The sequence below is a fragment of the Cydia fagiglandana genome, chromosome 12, assembly GCF_963556715.1.
Source record: "Cydia fagiglandana chromosome 12, ilCydFagi1.1, whole genome shotgun sequence".
NCBI classification, from domain to species: domain Eukaryota; kingdom Metazoa; phylum Arthropoda; class Insecta; order Lepidoptera; family Tortricidae; genus Cydia; species Cydia fagiglandana.
Window position 1 is genome coordinate 18,520,315 of NC_085943.1, and position 21,757 is coordinate 18,542,071.

At 37.7% G+C, this 21,757-nt stretch overlaps 1 protein-coding gene across 1 annotated transcript in view; it reads right to left on the reverse strand.

The window, feature by feature from the left end:
* Positions 1-4,511: 4,511 nt before the first annotated feature.
* LOC134669701 (SKI family transcriptional corepressor 2) overlaps positions 4,512-21,757 on the reverse strand; it is a 33,368-nt gene continuing 16,122 nt past the window's right edge. Inside the window, exons 8-9 of the mRNA XM_063527381.1 lie at positions 4,841-4,970; positions 4,512-4,616 (exon numbers count right to left, since the gene is read on the reverse strand). Of these exons, the coding sequence (XP_063383451.1) occupies positions 4,549-4,616; positions 4,841-4,970 (198 nt within the window). The 3' untranslated portion in view covers positions 4,512-4,548. The remainder of the gene's footprint in view (positions 4,617-4,840; positions 4,971-21,757) is intronic.

Genomic DNA, 21,757 nt, shown 5'->3' on the forward strand with positions numbered 1-21,757 from the left:
AACTTGAACACATTGGCATAAGAGGTTCGGCGCTGGGATGGTTCAAAAGCTACCTCACAAATCGCAGGCAGCACATCAGAATTAGCGATACAATAAGTAGCGAGTTGCCCATCAATTTCGGTGTCCCACAGGGAAGCATCCTTGGGCCAACGCTCTTTCTTATATATATGAATGACATTCTTTCAATTCAGCTGCAAAACACAGAGTTGATATGTTATGCTGACGATACTGTGGTCCTCTTCAGTGGGCGTTCGTGGCCTGAGGTAACCTCTATGGCAGAAACTGGTATGTCATGTGTAGCGGACTGGCTGGATAAAAATTTACTCACCTTGAATACTAAAAAAACAAAATTTTTAACTTTTTATAAAACACTTTCGTCAGCACCTCTCTCTTGTAACACTTTGGCATTGTCATCCAGTCACGGTTTATGCGACTCCATTGAACGCGCTGAGACGGTCAAGTATCTCGGAGTGGTGATTGACCAAAAGCTGTCCTTTAGACAACACATCAAAATACTATCTGGTAGGGTGAGAAAAGTTATTTATGTTATGAAGCTTCTAAGGGGTGGGGCATCCCGGGATATTTTAAAGCTTGTGTATTTTGCACTCTGCCAATCTATTATTCAGTACTGTATTGCGGCCTGGGGTGGCGCCGCCAAATGTGCAATGATAGAGGTAGAAAGGGCGCAGCGAGCTGTGCTGAAGGTAATGCTGAGGAAACCTTTCCGCTATCCTACCAACGAGTTGTACGGAGAAACGTCAGTTCTTAGAGTTCGTCAACTTTTCGTAGTAAAAGCTGTTACTGAATCTCATCGAACTGCTGTAGCTTCTGTAGACCACGTCAGACGTCGTCAAAAACGTCTTAATCACCTGACTGTCTGTTGTCCTCGAGTTAACACTGCTTTCGCCAAACGCTTTCCATTCTTCCTGCACCCCATAGTCTACAATAGGGTTTCTAAATTATGTAAATTTGATGACTTCTCTTGCTCTGTATTAAAATCGAAAACTAAGAAATGGCTTCTTACACAGTCTTACGATCAGACAGAAGAAATTATTCGTACTTAGGTAGCGTATACACACACACACACACACACACACACACACAATTCACTCCTTAAATTTAAATCCACTTACGCTGCATGGTTTATTTCTGATTGTGCTTTTTGTTTGTATATATTCCTGCATGCATTTTTTGTACTTAAATTAAATTTATATTAGATAGTTCTTAAAAAAAAAACGGCCATCATATTCAGTTTTGTGAAAGTCTCTCAGTAAATTCTATTTTTCCGGTTCCCGAGATACAGGCTGCGCCTAGTTTGGGGCCGATGGATATTAAGTTTAATTGTAAAATCAAATTTTCTGCTAAGTTCAATCTGTGATGTCAATTGTAAAAATATTTGGTCAATAAACGATTTGTATGTGTATTTTGTATTTGTATGTATTTAACGTTACTAAAACATATTCGATATGAAGTAATTTCTAAAAGTTACGTGCAAAATCACAATAGATGGCATTAGGCAGTGGCGTGCAGTGGAGATAAGACTTAAATCGGGCTCTAGAAGAGTCATTCTTGAAGGAATGTAACGCAAACTATAAAAATCGGCAACTTTTTTTTTGGTCATTTTGTATGGACTGCCTACCCTAGTGCCTACCTTTTTTTGTATGCACTGCACGCCACTGGCATTAGGAGTAGAGGCTTCAATCCGTATGCATTTATTTGAGTCTAATCATGGCACTATTTATTTTTAACTAGCCTGTGCAAGACAAAGTTTAAGATATATGTATTATATTAATTAGTGTACATTATGAATTATAGTAAACAATAAAACAATTAACTTTGGTGTTCCTAAGATAGTAGTCATAACCATAAAATAGTTACTGTACCTATTATGATATCGCAGTCGCAGATAACGAATATTTACAAAGATATTATTATAATTACAGCGAATGTAATGTAAGTAGGTACATCTAGATATTTACAAGTACAATGAGTAATAATATTACCTATATAATGACTAGGTCTATAGACTAGATTGATTGACATCAAATGGGATGAATTCAATTCAATAGGATTGCTTGTAGTTGTACTAGACGCTAAATTCTACATATTCTAATATTGACATACATATATATATCTAAGGACTGGCCTTACGGGCACTAAAATGGTACTAGTTCAGCGGTGTCACTCACGAATTCCAGCTAATCTTGCAGTCTAACGCAACAGTTGCGACCAATAGCGCGCGTGATGCGAACTCATCAACCAATCGCGTTGTAGCTGTGTTACACCGCTGTAGGGCCCTGTCATGCCTCATTATTATTGCCCGTAAGGCCATGATTCTAATAATATCTACATTATTCTACAAGACGAGATACACTCATTGTTATCAGTGTAGAGATTTAGTAGAGCGACACAAGTCCTTTCTATATTTTGTTTTGTATTTTAGTGAGCTGAATGAGATAGCTCTAGCAAGAAATAAAATAGGCTGTAGTCTCAAACAATTATTTTGATTGCATTATCAATAATTAGGTATGTATATGTATTTCCCTATGGGAAAATTCAAACATTTAGCTGCTAATAACCGCTTATTTATATTGCGACATAAAATAGTAGAAATAATATAAAATGGAACTAAAAAAATCCATACTAAGGTTGCCTCCAGAAACTCGCGAACTAAATTGACAGGTCAATGTGCACAAATGATACCACAGTTTGGCCAGTGCTGTTCATATCGATATTTTCAAAAAAGTTTGAATTAGAGAATATCGCGAGAATTCACCGCTAGCGGCGCTACTGTTGCGCGGTCAGTTAAAATGTCTTTAAGTAATTTAAATTATTTTACAAATGTTACTTGGTATTTCGAAAATTGTGCAATTTTATAGTAATAAATACAGGAATATTGGATAAACATTGTAGGTAACTAAATAAATATTTTATTATATTTATTTTATTTTATTTGTTAGGAAAACTTACAGCTAGAGTAACAAGTTGTAGGTGATAACATAGAAACAGTGATTTTGGCTCAAAATACAAATAAGGCCGACCCAGAAGGGAAAATAAGATTAGGTCAGAATTTAAATACAGTTAGACCAAAAAAGTCTGCAGCAATTTTAATAGCCCACGCAGTGTAAGTATTATTTTAAACGTCAAAATTCTATGTAATTATGACGTATTAAATAACAGTTGCACTGCGTGGGCTATCAAAATCGCTGCAGACTTTTCTCGGTCTAACTTTAATTATCGATCAATCTCATCTACCGGTCACGTTGTATAAAATTAAATCACCAATTTTAGATTTATGGCGACAACCGCGAGCTCTTGATATAAACAACTTGCCCCCAAACCTGCATATTAATGAGCCAACAGGAGTGGTCATATCTTGATACCAACGTACTCGACTGTTTCCTCCGTGGGTTTTGATGCTAGAGCAATGATTTGTCGGACCGTTTTGCTTTTTTTTGATATTTTTGTTTTTTAAGGCGCTAGAGCCTTTCAAAAATGGCCAAAATGGCCTCTTTGACTATGCCGCAATGAGAGACGTAGTATTCAAAACGGATATCAATTAGCCAAAAAAGCAAAACGGTCCGGCACAGATAATTTCATAATAATTTAGATTTCCAAATTTGGTTACGATTGGTTAAGTTTTGGAGGAGGAAACAGTCGAGTACAAAACCTCGATTTTTGAGATTTTTAAGGATTATATTATAAGGATTTTTCGCCTTGTCCTTATCGCACTAGTTATAGGAGCCGCTTCCGTTAGTGAGATGTGTATATATTTACCTAAAATCAGCTCCTGTTTCGTCTTAACATTGAAAATTGTCAGTTTCACATCCGCACCTCCTGATTTGATTGGTAACGTCACAATCTTACAATCGAATCAACCACTTTTCTAGGGGGAGGCCTATGTTCAACAGTGGACGTCTTATGGCTGAGATGATGATGATGATGAACCACTTTTCTCGTCACATTCATACAAGTCGAAATCGTTTGTGACCCCTTTATAATTAATTATCACATGGGTAGTAAGTGCATCTTACTTATCGATATCATTTTATCGACATATACCCCTGACTATTTTTTCTTTGCTATTCCTGGTATCATTTTATTTGTCAAACTCATGTCAATTTAGTTCGCGAGTTTCTGGAGGCAACTGTAAATTGTTGCCATGTTTTTGTTTAAGCATTTTACGTCAAAAATGTGACAGTTACGTAGGAAGTGGCGCCCTCAATAATTTTCTACAATTTCTTGTCGGACTATACATGTGCGTTATTTCAATTCCCAACTATCCCAACTAAATAGTTGACTAAAGGTGGCCACTGACGAGCCTTCCAACAGTCCAAATAGCGTGGCTGCAATCCAAAATCGGTCCGTGAATGTCAAAAACGTACAATGTTTAATATTAGGATGCCTTCCATTTGGATGAATCCATTGTAATGGCATCCATTTGGAAGGCTCGTCAGTGGCCTGCTTAAGCCGTTTGGCGTTGACAGTCCTTTCTATGTGTTTCTTTATATAAGGTTTGATATTGCTTCGTGCTCAGATGCGGTGGCGCTAGTGTGGGGCCGGCGCGGGCGGGAGCAGCGGAAGGGGCGCCACACACGCTGCGCACGCGTCTCGCTCTGTCAACACACGACACAGGTAATTAACGGCGCGATTCGGAAAATGAATTAGAGATTGCCTAGATATGAAATAGTAAAGATATGTGACGTTCCACGGCAAAAGTTGGTGCTATGTATGCGATTAGCTACCGCATTAGGAATGTATTAAGTTTTTATACAAATAAAAGGTTGCGTTCGCAACAGTTGTAGTATTTTTTCACCTTAGCCTATTTGAAGCTTGGTACCTGGAGGGGACAAGTAGTGTGCGGGTGGTCGGAGGTCAGGCAAGCGCCAGGGCTCCGGTTCCTCGTCCCGTTCGACCTTGGGCACCAGGGCTCCCCAATCCTCTCGCACTCGGCACGGCCATGGGCAACTCTGCAACAATAAATACAGTAGGTTAGGTTCTGACGTTACAAAAAGAAAATACATCGGTTAAATGGGTGAATGAATTTTTTCTTGTCACTAGTTGCCATGGTTACGGTCTCCTGGATCACTCTTAAAATACTAGTTATTTCGTATTTATATGAACCAACGTTGATTTTTTGGTAGTTATAAGGCGTTTCCATAATGGGACATCTACTAAGAACGTTTGTAGCACAAAGTACAGTAGGTAGCTCTTCTAAGAAACTATGCTACTATTGTCTCCTGGCTGTAGGGACAGAATAACAACAAGAAATAGAGTTGATCGACCCAAATAATTGAAAATAGTAAAGTAAGTGAACCGTACTCGGCTCAAAGGTCAGCTGAGCATCCGGCTGAGCACAGACCAACGGCTGAGCTACACTGGAGATGTACTGAACCAGATATGACCCAGAGCGAGGATCGCAGCCTCTCTGCGGTACAAGTCACCTGCAATAATATGTTACTCAGTACTCATCGAAGGCCGCAAAAATATGTGACACTCACGCTCCTATGGCCCTACAAATAAGGTTGTGTCAGATATTTTTGCGGCCTTCGCTGTGTAAGATATTATTGAAGGTGACTGTACTAGTTAGCTAGCTGTAGGCACAAGCCTTGTAAAATTTCAACTTTCAATATTTTAAGTTCTCAGTTAGGTACTATGTGCATAATCCAAGGTCTTATTTGAGAGAGAGAGAGAGAGAGAGAGAGAGAGAGAGAGAGAGAGAGAGAGAGAGAGAGAGAGAGAGAGATTTATTGTAATTCCCTATTAATTGGCGCGCTATTAAATCCAGCGTAATCCTCTATAGTCGTAACAACAGATAAAGGTGTTTACGGACGGCACGAGCACGGCACGGGCCCGACACGTGACCGCTATCTGATGCACGGCACGGCAATTACTTAAATAATACCGGATAACTAACCCTAATGCAATAGATTAGGTACCGATTTGCAGCGGCGCTCAAACTGTGGACGTAGATTTAGTTTTTTTATTATTAATTGAATGTCTTGTTGTTGCTCGTGAATATATGTATATGTTTTGGCTATAACCTGACCACGTTACTTATAAGAATATACAGGGTGGAAAGATAAGTCGGGCCCTGGAGGGAAACTACCTCAAATCCTTAAGCTGGCTCATCTTACTTAAAGGAGACATTCCTTTATTTTTAAAAAGAAACAAAACTGCATTCAAAGATTTTCTAAAACTCGCTTGCCTCGCCCAGGACTCGAACCGACTAAAAATTCCAAAAAGTAAAAACTCGCAATTTTATTGTACTAGTCGATACAGTTAATGTTAATGATAACATTTCTCCAAGAAACATTAGGTCTTACACTCGTCTGACGTACAAAATATCCATAAAATCTAATAGGTATTTAGTACTTAAGATTTTTTTAGACAAGCCAAATTGAAGAAAAAAAGGAAAATACTTTGAATGCAGTTTTCTTTCTTTTAAAAATAAAGGAATGTCTCCTTTAAGTAAAATGAACCAGCTTAAGGATTTAAGGTAGTTTCCCTCCAGGGCCCGACTTATCTTTCCACCCTGTATATATAAAATATTATTTTTAACTCCGTACCTGTATTGATTAATAAATTAGGAACACGTACCTACGTACTAAGTACGCGTTTATACAAGCCTACGTATCTACATCTTCAAGCTCTTGTAATTTGAATGTTACAAGTGAGAACAGCAAATTTTACATACCTACTTAATTACCATGTATGTCTACGCATACCGCGTATTCAGTTAAGAATAATAATAATATTTATTTATTGCCATATACATACCTACAAGAATACAAAGACGATAAAAGTAAAAGAAACAAAAAAGATATGTTGAACAACAGCCACAAATAAATTAACATAATTTCATAAATCCACTATCTGCCCGATTTGAACTTTAAGCACAGCTTTAAGTATCACTTGCTATGCTATCATAAACATTTCATGTATTGACATACGAATTACACAAGGTAATTAATTGGTTCGAATGTCACGTCACAGGCCGAATCGTGGTAGGTATTACCCATCGTTAGACGGTAGATACCCTTACTAAGTCAACTCTTATATATGGTGTTATCTATCTAAAGAGCTATAAAAACGCCTCACTTCCGTATTGTGAATCCTTATTTTGACAAATCAAAATTGCATTTGTCATGGCAAGTATTGATATCTGGCCGGCTAGAGGATAATATACAGAACAGTTTGAGGACCGCCACGCCACCGGTATGCATTTTTAAACAGCCAGTGCCGTGAACAAAGCTCGGTGTTATTATGATTGTTGACCGATTCGCTATCGCATCGCACGCCACACCACTCATCTTTCATTTAAATTGTCATATTTAAAAACAGGCCACTCGAAAATACTTATAAGTGTTTTTATAGTGTAAAGGAATTCCTATTAGATTAACATTTTATTACATTTAATTTATATTTGTTTGTGACTATTATATTAATTGAAATTTGGTAATTTGACATATAACTTGTAACATGGTGTATTTTCTATTTTGAATTCTGGTATTATGATAAGGTTATATTAATTGAATTTTGGTGTTTTGACATATATTTGAGATTAATTTTGATGTATTTATATTTTGTATAAGATAGGGTTGTGGTTGTCAATTAGTTTTAGTAATATGTTGACATTTTTACTATATGTATACAATGTGACAGAATTTTGCACGCCAATAAATGGCTGAATGTAAATGGAGACCAAAATTATCACCCTGACATCTTGTAATTATGTACCTATATTCTTGCAAATAAACATTTATCTTATCTTATCTTATCTTATCTTATTATTTTATTTATACAGAATGGCTAAAAAATTGTTGCATTCTCGTTGCCAGGGAGGTTTTGGAATTATACTGAGCAACTTTTACTACGGGGCCAACCCCGAAATCGTGAAAAAAAATTGGCTGGTCCATTTTCTATGGGAGGGTAATTTTTTTTTCCCAAATCTCAAAACCTCCCTGGCAACGGGAATGCAGTTATTTTTTTAGTCACCATGTATATATGAAGGCTTTGAAAATTGCTTACGCTGATTTGTGTATACGGATGACATGAAAAGTCGTGCATGATATTTGCGCCAGTCACCAAACCGATCATTATGGCTCCTCTACACGATGGGCCAACGCCGGCCACTCCAAGGAACGCAGCCATACAGTAGAATGAGATAGCAATATCACTTGCTCCCTCTAACGCATAAATGCGTCCCTTGAAGTGGCCGGCGTTGGTCCATCGTGTAGAGGAGCCATTAAGGTCGTATCAAAACTAATTCAAAACCATATATGTATAACAAATATTTATATACTTTAAAATTAATGTAAGTATTTAAATTTTCTCCACTCCAAGAATGTCACAGTGACCTCGAATAACTAATGATAATGAAATTTCACGATAAAACGGATATCGTAATAGTCCTGGTTTCCAGTCACCGCGTCACCGAACGCGATGCTCATAAACAATTCAAGCATTCGGCACAATTATGCCGTGTCGCTGTATAACCGTTATACAGCCAGTAGCATAAGTTGCTAAGCGGGCGAGGTGTTCAAAATGGCCTTATCACGCTCTTATTCTCTTAACAATAACGTCGTGTCAAGATCATTTTGAACACCTCGCCTGCTTAGCAACTTCTGCTGCTGACTGCAAGTGCGATTACTGGCACGGTACTCAACTCAATGCAGCTTAATTATCGTGGGCTTCAATGTTTTAAAGCCTGTGCTTACACTGATGAGACCCACTTGCACCATTCCACTAACCCGGGGTTAGCCGGTTAAACCTGTCGTAACCATGGTTACCAGTACAATTTGACACTAGGTTAACGGTTTAACCGCTTAATCCCGGGTTAGTGGAATGGTGCAAGTGGGCCTGAGCTGTATATAGCAAATTTAGTGTTTTCTGTTCCCAAAAATAATTGTGATAGAAATTCGTACATTTTTCATACAAACGAAAATTGCCTATTACGTATACATCAACATTAGTTGTAAGATTAAAATGTGTCACTAACGAAATTGATCATTTGTTGGTCTTAAATAAATTTAATTTAGTTTAATTTTAATTAATCAGAAAAAAATACGAAACATTTTTGGTGACAAACTTTAAATGTGACTTAAAAAGCTAGTTTGTATTTTACCGATGACAGTGAAATTTGGTTCACCCTAAGTACCCAAACCGTCTTTTTTTTAAGTAGGTACTTAGATACTTAACTTTTATGCATTTTTTTGTGGTACAAATACTCGTAGAGGACGTAGAGCAATAACAGTTGTCAAATTAACCTTCACATGTTAAATCGGAAGGCCGGGTACAGTGGCTCAACCTAATTTCAACACGAAAGAGGCAATATTTGGACGACTGAGCCACTCTTTTCGCCTTGACCCTATGGCTTGAGGGGTCTCACCTAACTGTCATGTGAAAAACTCATAAAGAATCTATTTAATTTTAACTTTTCCGTATAACAGTCATACAGAATTAATGTTCCGCACACGACTCCATAAAACCATCGCAAATGTCATCTCCCAAATGAGGTAAGTAAAAAAGTAAATGCCACCGCGGCATTTGGCCGGGGGTAGCGGACCTTTTTAATCAAACCATAGGGAGTCGCTAGATACAATCCGATTTGTTTATCATCTACACTATTAATCATTAATCCCTTATGAACTTGTGCTGGAAATAATAACAAGGTACCTATGACGTAAGCAAGTTTGTTTGGTATCTTAATGAGCAAAGCTTTACCTACGCTGCGTCTTACGTAAGCGAACAACTCGCGAACGGGACGCGGCGCGGCGCGGCGGGCCCAAGGCGTTCGCGTTCGCAACGAGAGACCCACGTAGGACACTTCTATAGGTAGTCATATGCCTTATGGGAATATAGTTCAGAGCCGGAAACCGCTACCAACTTTTAGTATGTTGTTGGGCATGGCATTGGGTCTCCAAAACTGCCGGGAGACGGCGGCGCCGGCCATCTACTTCAGCGGAATGACGTCATCAAAATGACTCCCGCTTCGTTGCGAATATTGCATACTGCACCCAAACTATGCATAGCACATACACGTGTGGGGTATTAAATGAAAGCCAATTAAATAAACTATATTTTATTCATACAAAGTGTATCAAAATATGCAACAGTTTAAGAGAAATTTACAAAATAATAAAAATTACGTAAAAAAATATTCGATTATTTGGGTTTTACAACCAAACCAAAAGTCGGACGATAAAGCAATGTACTACAACATTAAAGATGACGTCTCAAGCCATACACTGATATCAATAAAATCAAAATTGGACCAAATATGTGGAAATTATGCATCAAAATGTAGATATTTGCCCATACAAATGCATAAAAGTTAAAAAAATCCAAATTGGTCATTTTCAGGATAATCCGCATAAGCTTCTAGTATGTTATTAGCAATATGACCTGGATTCTAAAACTGCCGGGAGACCATCTCTGTTGTTCCTCAGTTACAAATAATGACGTCATACAAATAATCACTGCCGAATTTCGTAAAATGTCAATTATAGCTATACCACGAGTCTGACATACACGTGAGTTACATGTAATGAAAGGTTATTAAATGTATTATGATTCACCTAAACATTATTTGTAAAAAAAATGTACGGTTTAAGAGCTAGAAACAAATAAATACCACGTTTTATGGAAAAAGTAGATGTATATCAATTTTATAGCTAAACTAAAATCGTCAATAAAACTTTGCATATAACATTTAAAAAACCAGTTATTCAACTATACATCACAGTTTAAATTTTACATTTTCGATAAAAACTGTGGAAGTTGTGGAAAAAAAACTAAAGCGCGCCAACAATTCTACCTTAATGCGCTCATATTATGCAAAGATTAGTTCTAATTATCGAGTATTAAATGAAAGAACATTACATAAAATACATGAAAACGACATTTTCGAATGGAACCATAATTAAAAATAATAATAATTCACTTGATAAGTAAGCAAAATACTGTTTCTTTAAGTACATAATCTCCTCGTTTCAAAGTCGGTTAAAATGTGGTTTTTGTGACCTGGGCTACAAAGACAAATAATTGACACCTCTTTTATCAAAATCAGATCAGTTGTTTCATGTAAAAAATACATAATTACATACGTAGACAGCAGTTCCTGCTGTAGTCGCAGTAAATATTAATATGAAATAGACTCTTATTGTCATGGCCTAACGCTACATTATTAGAGAAATGTAAAGTTACATGCCAGTAAGTAGGTACATGCCTAATACAAAATGCCTTATCGAGGTAAATGCCATATCAGTCCAATTAATGCGATACATAATTATATATTTAAGCCTCGATTAGCCTTATACATACATACATCACTGGCTCAGTGACCCAAAGCAAAGAGGATCTTGGCCTCTGACACAAAAGAGCGTCACTCTGCCCTATTCTGCGCCACTTCGCGCCAGTTGGGTATTCTTATAAATGTGGAATCTTGAGTGGTGCAAGGGTTTCAAGGCTGAACTGAGAAGGCTGGCAGAATTTTCCCTCTGATCCTCCGAAATACAGGTCACCCCTCTGGTCATTCGAAGCCTCCATAAGGCATCTTGCTAACTCATCGAGGCGACGCCCGCTAGGCCTGCTAACATCTACGGCCTGAGGGTTTCAACGTTAGATGCCAAGCCACGCCAGGCCATAATAGTAAAGGTCTAATTATTGAATTTTAATTTTTTGTCTGACTACGGCAGAATTTGCTATCTATGAGTGCATGTGTAGGTACCGTTTGCATGAAACTACTGAACTGATTTTGATAAACTAGGTGTCAATTTATTTGTCTTTGTAGCCCAGGTCACAAAAGCTACATCTTAACCGACTTTGAAAGGAGGAGATTATGTACTTAAAGAAACAGTATTTTGCTTACTTATCAAGTAAATTATTACTTTTTGAATTATGGTTCCATTCGGAAATGTCGTTTTCATGTATTTTATGTAATGTTCATTCATTTAATACTTGATAAATAGAACTATTCTTTGCATAATATGAGCGCATTAAGGTAGAATTGTTAGTTTTTTTTCCAGAACTTCCACAGTTTTTGTCGGAAATGTAAAATTTAAATTGTGATATATAGTTGAATAACTGGTTTTTTAAATGTTATATGCAACGTTTTATTGACGATTCTAGTTTAGCTATAAAATTGATATACATCTACTTTTTCCATAAAACGTGGTATTTATTTGTTTCTAGCTCTTAAACCGTACATTTTTTTTACAAATAATGTTTAGGTGAATCATAATACATTTAATAACCTTTCATTACATGTAACTCACGTGTATGTGAGACTCGTGGTATAGCTATAATTGACATTTTACGAAATTCGGCAGTGATTATTTGTATGACGTCATTATTTGTAACTGAGGAACAACTGAGATGGTCTCCCGGCAGTTTTAGAATTCAGGTCATATTGCTAATAACATACTAGAAGCTTATGCGGATTATCCTGAAAATGACCAATTTGGATTTTTTTAACTTTTATGCATTTGTATGGGCAAATATCTACATTTTGATGCATAATTTCCACATATTTGGTCCAATTTTGATTTTATTGATATTAGTGTATGGCTTGAGACGTCATCTTTAATGTTGTAGTACATTGCTTTATCGTCCGACTTTTGGTTTGGTTGTAAAACCCAAATAATCGAATATTTTTTTACGTAATTTTTATTATTTTGTAAATTTCTCTTAAACTGTTGCATATTTTGATACACTTTGTATGAATAAAATATAGTTTATTTAATTGGCTTTCATTTAATATCCCACACGTGTATATGCTATGCATAGTTTGGTTGCAGTATGCAATATTCGCAACGAAGCGGGAGTCATTTTGATGACATCATTCCGCTGAAGTAGATGGCCGGCGCCGCCGTCTCCCGGCAGTTTTGGAGACCCAATGCCATGCCCAATAACATACTAAAAGTTGGTAGCGGTTTCCGGCTCTGAACTATCTCTGCGATCGTTTCCCATAAGGCATGGCACTAAGGTATCAAAGGATTGATTCACCCCGCACCGCATCGCTTCGCTTCGCGTTCGAGTGTTCGCCTACGTACCTACTGCGTTAAGCCAAATCAAGGCGCAATATAATTATGTATATTGTACGGAATTAACAATCGCAGCCGTCGTGGCCGAGCCGTATGGGTGGTTACTGGTTACTTTTATCAATCGAGTTCCCGTATATTTCCATAAACAAAGAATACAAGTGACATTTAATTTCCTAAGGCCCGATACCATCGCCACCATCACTAATGTCCGTGGAATAATTTGATTATTACTTTTTCCGAAGACGCTGAATTATTGAACAATGGATAACGTCCTAATGGAGTTTTGTTTTAATAAAACAAATTTGTTTAACAACAGTAATTTGGTGTAGTGTTTTTATTTATGAAGGACGATTTGTGTAATTTGTGTTGGGGTTTGGTTTGTTTTTAACTAGGGATGTACCGACTAGTCGCCGACTAGTCGGGAAAGCCGACTATCCGGCCACATTTGTAGTCGGCGATTAGTCGGCGACTAGTCGGCAAAAATGGCCGATTAGTCGGCACTGTATTAGTGAAAGAAAAACAGAAAAAAAGAAACCAACAGTCAATATTTACCATATGTTTTATGTCTATTTTACCAAAATACCTATTCAGGGTGTGAAAACTTTTGTTCATATAAATGACCGTTTGATCGTTATTGTATGGTGGTGGGCTGGTGTTTTCCTCTACAGGTCGATCTCAACTGATTCTCGTGTAATTTCATGACCAAGTTCTATACTGGATGGATTTTATTATAATTCAGTTTTTGTTTTTTTTAATGGTGGAGCCATGGGGAACTATTAATGTTATTGCAAAATTTAGAGACTTATAAACAGGGCACGTTGCTCGTAAAGACGCTGACTACAGGGGATAGGTTCTTAACTGGCGACTACGTACGGGAAATAGAGCCTTGGAAATACCTCCTAGAAGTTGTACCTACTGACGGTCTGCTCAGGATCGCAAAATAAAATAAAGACAGAAATTGAACGAGGATTCTTGTGATAGGTCTTTGAACCCGTAGAGAACACCTTTTAGCCAAGCTAATATATGAATAGCGCAACCAAAAGAGCAAAACTATTGTTTTTCACCTGAACTCATACGAAACTAATGATCTGGCCGACTAGCCGACTAGTCGGCCGACTAATCGGCCATTCGAGCGCCGATTAGTCGGCTAGTCGGCTAGTCGGCCAAATCAATAGTCGGTACATCACTATTTTTAACCTACTTAAGATTACAAGTGTTTGTCATGTTACCAAAATGTCGTATAATTATATCAAGTCAAACGGTCGTATAATATTGTCGTATAATTTTACAAACGGTTTAATTTGTAGATATCTGGGAGATCGAGCTTTGCTCGGAAAACATAAAAGCCCCAGAAGTTAGAGCCGTTTCCGAGATCCCCGAAATATACCGAATGTGGTCTCTGTAACACGAGCAAATAATTAAAACATATACTCAAACGGTGACACTTTTGTTCAACAACTTCTAAAAATTGTGAAGTATTTAGACTCTCTATTTTTCATACAAAATAAATATTATCTTCAATGAAACGCCATCGCCACGCCATATCATTGTGATTGACGTTGCTTGTAATGCCTTAAACAAAATTCGCAATTTACATTGCGTCTTAGAATAAAACAAGTAATTTTTAAAACTCGCTGAACAAATGTTGGTCAGTATAAGGAGTACAGCCTACAGTTTAATTTTTTGTTCATATTACAGGCCACACCCGGTGTACATATAAATAAACAAGAATTGTATTAGATACGAGTAGATAGATATATTTGTAATTAATTCATTTAACTTGATGTGCAGGTAAAGATACCTAAGCATTCATTTGTAAATTAAAATAAGTTTTACGCTTCTATGAAGCATTTTCGCTACATACTGGGAAATCAATGCTACGCGGCCACGTCTGCAAGTGCTGCCGCTACAGGCATAATTTAGGAGTAGGTGGGTTGGTTAATTGAGAAGAGTCTACGGCGTAGCGCTGACGTTTATACAAGTGTAACTTACATTTTGCAGAGATTCATCATCATCATCGATCACCCTTAACTTAAAGCATCAATTTTTGAAGACCATATTTTGTAACAGACTTCTGACATACAGAGAGTAAAATTTATTAAAACTCAGAGGTTCTAATCTAAACCATCGAGGTTTCAAAGTTACATAATGTTTGTACAATACAGGGCTCTCAGCTATTGTATACCAAGTACTAGTCCGAGAGCCAGCGGCAAAAAAAGCAAGTTGCCATGACAGGTGGCGACCGGGCGCAACGAAATATTAACGAGAGCCGCCCGTCACTAAAGGCGGTTATAGCAGGGCCTGCTTAATTTTGTAATGACATCACTACCTGATTCCAAATGTACAGTCACCATACGGGATTGTTATGCCATTTAGGCCCCCCCCAAATCTAGCGTCTTTCGAGCGTCGGCGTCTACAACTGTATGGCCGCGCTCGACGCAACGTCGACGCAACTGCGCAGCGACGTCATTTTCCATAGCGCTGACCAGACGCCGACAGACGCCAACGCTCGAAAGACGCTAGATGTGGGGGGGCCCTTAGGGTCCTTGCTAAATTGGAAATTCTATAGCTTAGGTATTAACAACCAATTTAGCTAGGACCCTAAATGGCGCAACAATTGCGGAGCGTGATGGTACCTAAAATGTAGCTGAATGAAAATTACCTATGCTATTTTGTAATGAGAAAATAAGGTTAATAAATTTTGAATCTTACTTATTGATAACTTGATAAGCAAAAAATTATATTATGTTTACTTACCTATTTACGAAAATGTAATTATGGGTATTGTTTTATTCAGCAGCGAAATGACAATAATTAATGGTACCTATGTGTTGTAATTGTAATAACATATGTGTTACACTAAAGTGTCTGAAGTAAAACTTATATGTATATTAATAATAGGTAAGTATATTCGTTAGTAGTAATTTAAAATTACGTTAGTTTCTACGAGTACCTACAGTCGCTGTCAGATATATCGGAGCGGTCGGGGTGCTCTAAAATAGAGGCGTGCTCAGGTAATTCTGAGCACCTTGGCTGCTCCGATATATCTGATGGCGACTGTACAATAAACATTAACGTTATCATTATCCTTAATCATTAAACAGCATGTCGCGCTTGTCCTGACACAAAGCGCATAATAGGTCACCCTAATCGAACGCTATTAATAACCAAATCATCGCGTCTGCGCCGACCGTGTAATTAACTGCGGGCCGCTGCGTCCCGTGCTCGGTAGGGTTACCAAATGTCATTTATTTAATTATGGACAAATAAAATTAATTATTATTAAAATGGTATTAATTGAATGTGGTTACTACGGTTATATTGACATTTTAAGTACAAAATAAATTTGAATGAATTGAAGAAAGAAACTTTGGCCACAGGAGGAATATAAATGTATTTTTTTTAGTTACAATGTAACATATTATGATTAATTTATAATTAATAAAAAATATTGGTTGCGGATACGGTCTAGGTATGCCTGTGTGGGTTGCTTCACCATAATATAACGACTAAGTATACGTTAAATATTGTAACTTCATAAGCTTTTCTTTCTAATTTCCACTTCGCCGTGCTTGGTTAGTTATTAGTTAGTGCTTCTGGGCATTATCCGCAAAACGACAACCATTATGCGTATTTTGCGTGAAACGAGGTACCGCAATTCTAACCACCCCAGCTCCTCCATGAAGCCTAGCAATGTTATCAGGACTGACTCTTTTAGTGCTCGGGGTCCCTAGGTATTTGCTCCTGTGCTCCTCATTTATCTCCAACATTCACCGCAGACGGATAAGTCTCGGTAGCTCGTTTGGTAGAGCAGCGGCGGCCGGATATATCGGAGCGGAGTTGCGAGTCTCACGCGGTTATTCTTTATCTCTTCTTTAAAGTAGTAACAGACTATCGCACCGGACCGCGACCTTGGTGCGGTGTGGGGCATTTATCGACAGTGTGTAAGCTTCCAACGCACATAATTATTATTAATAGGGGTGCGGTGGGTATGCACGTCGCACCAACTGACAGGTAATAATAATACTGGTGCGCTCCGCACCAATTTCCCTAGTGTGTAAGCTGTATCGCACCGATTGACAGCTGTCATTTTCAAATTATGACAGTGGAATAATAATACTGGTGCGCTCCGCACCAATTTCCCTAGTGTGTAAGCTCCATCGCAACGATTGACAGCTGTCATTTTCAAATTATGACAGTGGACGGCAATGTAGCCAGTCGATGAAATAACAAAAATGCGGAAGCAGTGCTTTAAAAAGACACAGATTTTTTAAGATTTTCATGGATCAAGGTGCATTATATTAACTCACGCCCTTCATCTACCTCTAAAAAAGCGGAACCACATTAATTTAAATTCAATCTTAAAGGATTCCATTGCAATAATTCGTTGAAAAACACGGAAATATGGAACACTTGGCAAAACTGGCGCACGTGTTCGGCAGTCTGTAAGCTAGGATCGCACCGTTTTGACGATTCGGTGCGATAGTGTGGAAGCCCACGCCAGTACGAGCTATTCCTAGAATCGCTCCAAAGTCGCGGTGCGGTGCGATAGTCTGTTACGGCCTTTAGATCAAACATGATTACGTAATAGAGTTAGGCCAAGAAAAGTCTGCAGAGATTTTGACAGCACATATCATAATTTCATGGAAATTTGACGTTTAAAATTACACCAGCAGACGTATTATGGATCGCTTTATTCACATTTATCCACGTGATAAAATAACTGTCACTTTTTAACTCCGCGGGATAAAAAGAGACGGACGCCGTTTTGTCACGCTGTCATGTAGACAAATACGACCATCATAACCGTACTACTGCACTGCGTGTACTGTCAAAATCTCTGCAGACTTTTCTTGGTTTAACTATACCAGGCTCTGCGGAGTCAAAATTAATTAACTGCCAGGAGTTTTGTCAACCCTAACGTGGTCCCGGCGGGGCGAGTCCCGCGGGACCGCGTTCATTTACATGGGAATTGCTTGTCTAAATCTATTAGACGTTGCGGTGTTTGTCGCACGTAGACCATGCTGGTCATGCTTATTGGTTATGGTCACTTGCATCATTCACTAACCCGGGTTTACCCGGTTAAACCTGGAGTTGCCATGGTTACCAGTACAGTTGGACATTAGGTTAACGGTTTAACCGGTCAACCCCGGGTTAGTGGAATGGTGTAAGTGGGCCTTAAGGGCTAATATAACGGTGTGCGTGAAAACTGATTATTGCGTGATAAGTATAGATACTTAACAGTTAAGTTACGAGCAATATACATATAGAGCAGTATTGGAGAGCTAAAGACTAAAACCTTAAAGCAGTGAAAACATGGAACCGCATACAGCAAAGTAAACGCATTACGGCGATTAAAGTATTACCAACACAACTAAAGTTAAGTATGCGTTTTAAATAATTTAACGAGTAGGTAGTCATGATTGTATTTTAGTGTGTATTCTGTGGTCAAAAAAGTAGATATTTTTTGAAGGCGAAGCGAGTAATAAAAATCATATTCTCGCATATACTGCATTCATTACGAAACTTTTTCTTTTCGTTATTATTTGCTAATAAATTAATTTAACACTAATTAAAACTTTTACGATTATTAAACTTGCACAACGGGACTTAAATTGCGTTTTCAGTTTCAAGATTCACCTCCGACGATATACATACACACTACACTTAAATACATACTTTATCCATTGCTAACACATTTTTAGGGTTGCGTAGCCAAATGGCAAAAAACGGAACCCTTATAGATTCGTCATGTCTGTCCGTCTGTCCGTGTATGTCACAGCCACTTTTTTCCGCAACTATAAGGACTATACTCTGGAAACTTGGCAAGTAGATGTATTCTGTGAACCGCATTAAGATTTTTACACAAAAATAGAAAAAAAAAACATAAAATTTTGGGGGTTCCCCTATCTTAGAACTGAAACTCAATTTTTTTTTTCATCAGACCCGTCGTGTGGGTTGTCTATGGATAGGTCTTCAAAAATGATATTGAGGTTTCTAATATAATTTTTTTCTAAACTGAACAATTTGCGCGAGAGACACTTCCAAAGTGGTAAAATGTGTGTCCCCCCCCCCTGTAACTTCTAAAATAGGAGAATGATAAATCTAAAAAATATATATGATGTACATGCAAACTTCTACCGAAAATTGGTTTGAGCGAGATCTGGTACTTAAGTAATTTTTTTTTAATACGTCATAAATCGTAAACCGCAATTTTATTATGTTACTCGCTGGTACGGAACCCTTCATGGGCGAGTCCGACTCGCACTTGGCCGCTTTTCAGTTTTTAGACTCCATTGTATCTCCCCATTCAATCTGTCTATCTCTTTCTGCAGCCAAGTCACGTAACTAATAGGTTGGGTCTCAACGAATTGCTCACTTCAACATGTTCCCAGAGAATGAAAACTTTATTTATTACAACTATTGCAGGAGTTTAATAGGTAAGGATGAGATAAGATAAGATAAGATAAGATAAGATTTTTATTTGTATAGTCATGTATTTACATGGGTTAGGTATTAAAATTAAACATAAGTTTTTCTGTATTAATGACCAACAGATAGAGGTAAAACCAAATATTTATTATAAGAAAAACAGTGTTCCCAAGGTTCTAGGACTATTATATTTTTACGACACATTAATCACATAGGTACTTACGAAGTCAGATGCCATTAAAAACTCAAAATTTCAATATCGATCAGTCTGATTTCGAGGTATAGAAACATAAACACGAATTTTATCCTTATGGCTCGGCCACGACATTTCGCGACTAGCGACGGCGGCGGCAAGCATAGCTGGGGACGAAAGGTCCGATCGCTGTCTCGCTCCAACCTATGGTTGCCACCGCCGCCACCGTCGCCGTCGCCAGTTGCGCAATGCCGTCATGTGGCGTGTAGCTTTCAATTGCTTTTACCGTGTTAATATAATGACCTTGACTGTATATAAATACTTAGATAAGCCAAATGAACAAACGTAAATAACTATCTGCCGTATTCGAACTTCAAGATATTCACAAGAGACTACACGTACTAGATCCATTCTAGATACGTTATAGTTTAGATATCAACTAGTTCTCTTTTGCAGCGTAATTCGGGCAAGCAATGTCACTTTTACTTTAGATAGAGTAAGATGTGAATTGGATATCTAAGTCACATCCTGTGGAAATCGTCGTCAAGAGTATCTCCAGAATCGCGCAAATGTCAAATTTGACAGGTTAGATCTTAAACATATCGTTATCGTATCTTGGTGATGTCTAAATGATATCTAATAGATGTCTTTAAAATCCGAATCGGGCCCTATAGCGATAACCCTAGGCCCTAAATCCGTCCCGAGTAAATAAGCCCTATCACGTTCACCGCAGTGATTTATACCGACATCAAGTGCGCAATTGAATCGTCGCACAACCTATTCGCAGGAGACGTGACCCGCCTACAGACTACATACCGGCTTCCATAGAAATGCTTCAATGGATGTACATAAGATGCCTCATTTCGGGAAATTATTTTCTTGTCGTAAGCTTAGTGCATCTAACGGCGTTTTAGTTTTACAATAGGATAGGACTAACGTACCTACGTACGATGCCTCATTTCGTTAATTTTTTTTATCGTAAAGCTCAGTGCATCTAATAGCATTTCAGTTTTACAATAGAGACTGTTCTGTGAAAAGTCAGATCCTGGACTTTAATTATATCCTAAAACTTAACTACAACTTAGCACCCATATAGATCTCAAATATTTACCTACCGGTGAAGTCAACCACGACGCATATTGAACTTGGCTTTCAATTTACATTTATGTTTTTGATGGTTCTTTAATATGCTGTAATAAGATGCACTGCGAGAAATACAATAACATTAAAACAATAAGATTTAACAACCTAGGTGTTACGGTTTTTTTATGAATGTCCACAGGTAGGATGATGTCCACGTTTTAATAACAGCAAGTAAACAATGTAAAAAGCAGATAAACTGAGCATGATGGACTCCTGGAGGAACAAGAAAGGCGTGCGTGTTTTTAAATGTTATTAGGTACTTACTCATGATAATTAATATAATTATGACGGTGTATTTGGGATATTATCAATTTATGTAGTGGAAAGCGTTTACTGAAATATTAATGGAACAAACAAATATGAGAATTGTATAAAAACTTATAAACAAAACCTAACTTAATTGTAGTATTTTAAATTAATAAAAATAATACAAAAAACAACAATTTACGACTTGGCTCAAGTCGATAACAAGGTCAGTCTATGCTCCGTGGAAGAGCATTCAAACTTTATAAATCTTGATTTTAATATGAATTTTACATTACCATCAGTGCACCTCGCTCGCCTTTGTGAACGAGACTGAGAGATAGGTATATAGAATAGAATAGAATAGATTTATTCGTAAGCACAAACAATCGGAACAGTACATAGTATAAAAGAAAACACAAAATAAGATTAAAGTGCCACGAAATGGCCCCATTTCAACATGTTGCTGGTATGGGGGTATGGTATATCAAATCAACATCATATTTTCAAAGGTCGAATGCCTCTCCAGCCTGAGGCTCAAAACTAAATCGGCTGATTATATCGAAATCGGATCCGGCAAGCGGCTTACCGTGCACTTACCTAATTGTTCAGTGCTAGCTCTTTATACAGCTTTAGGTGTAGCTTTAAAAAACCTTTGTACTAGATGTGCATGCTAATACTTTGGTAACTTAAGAACAAA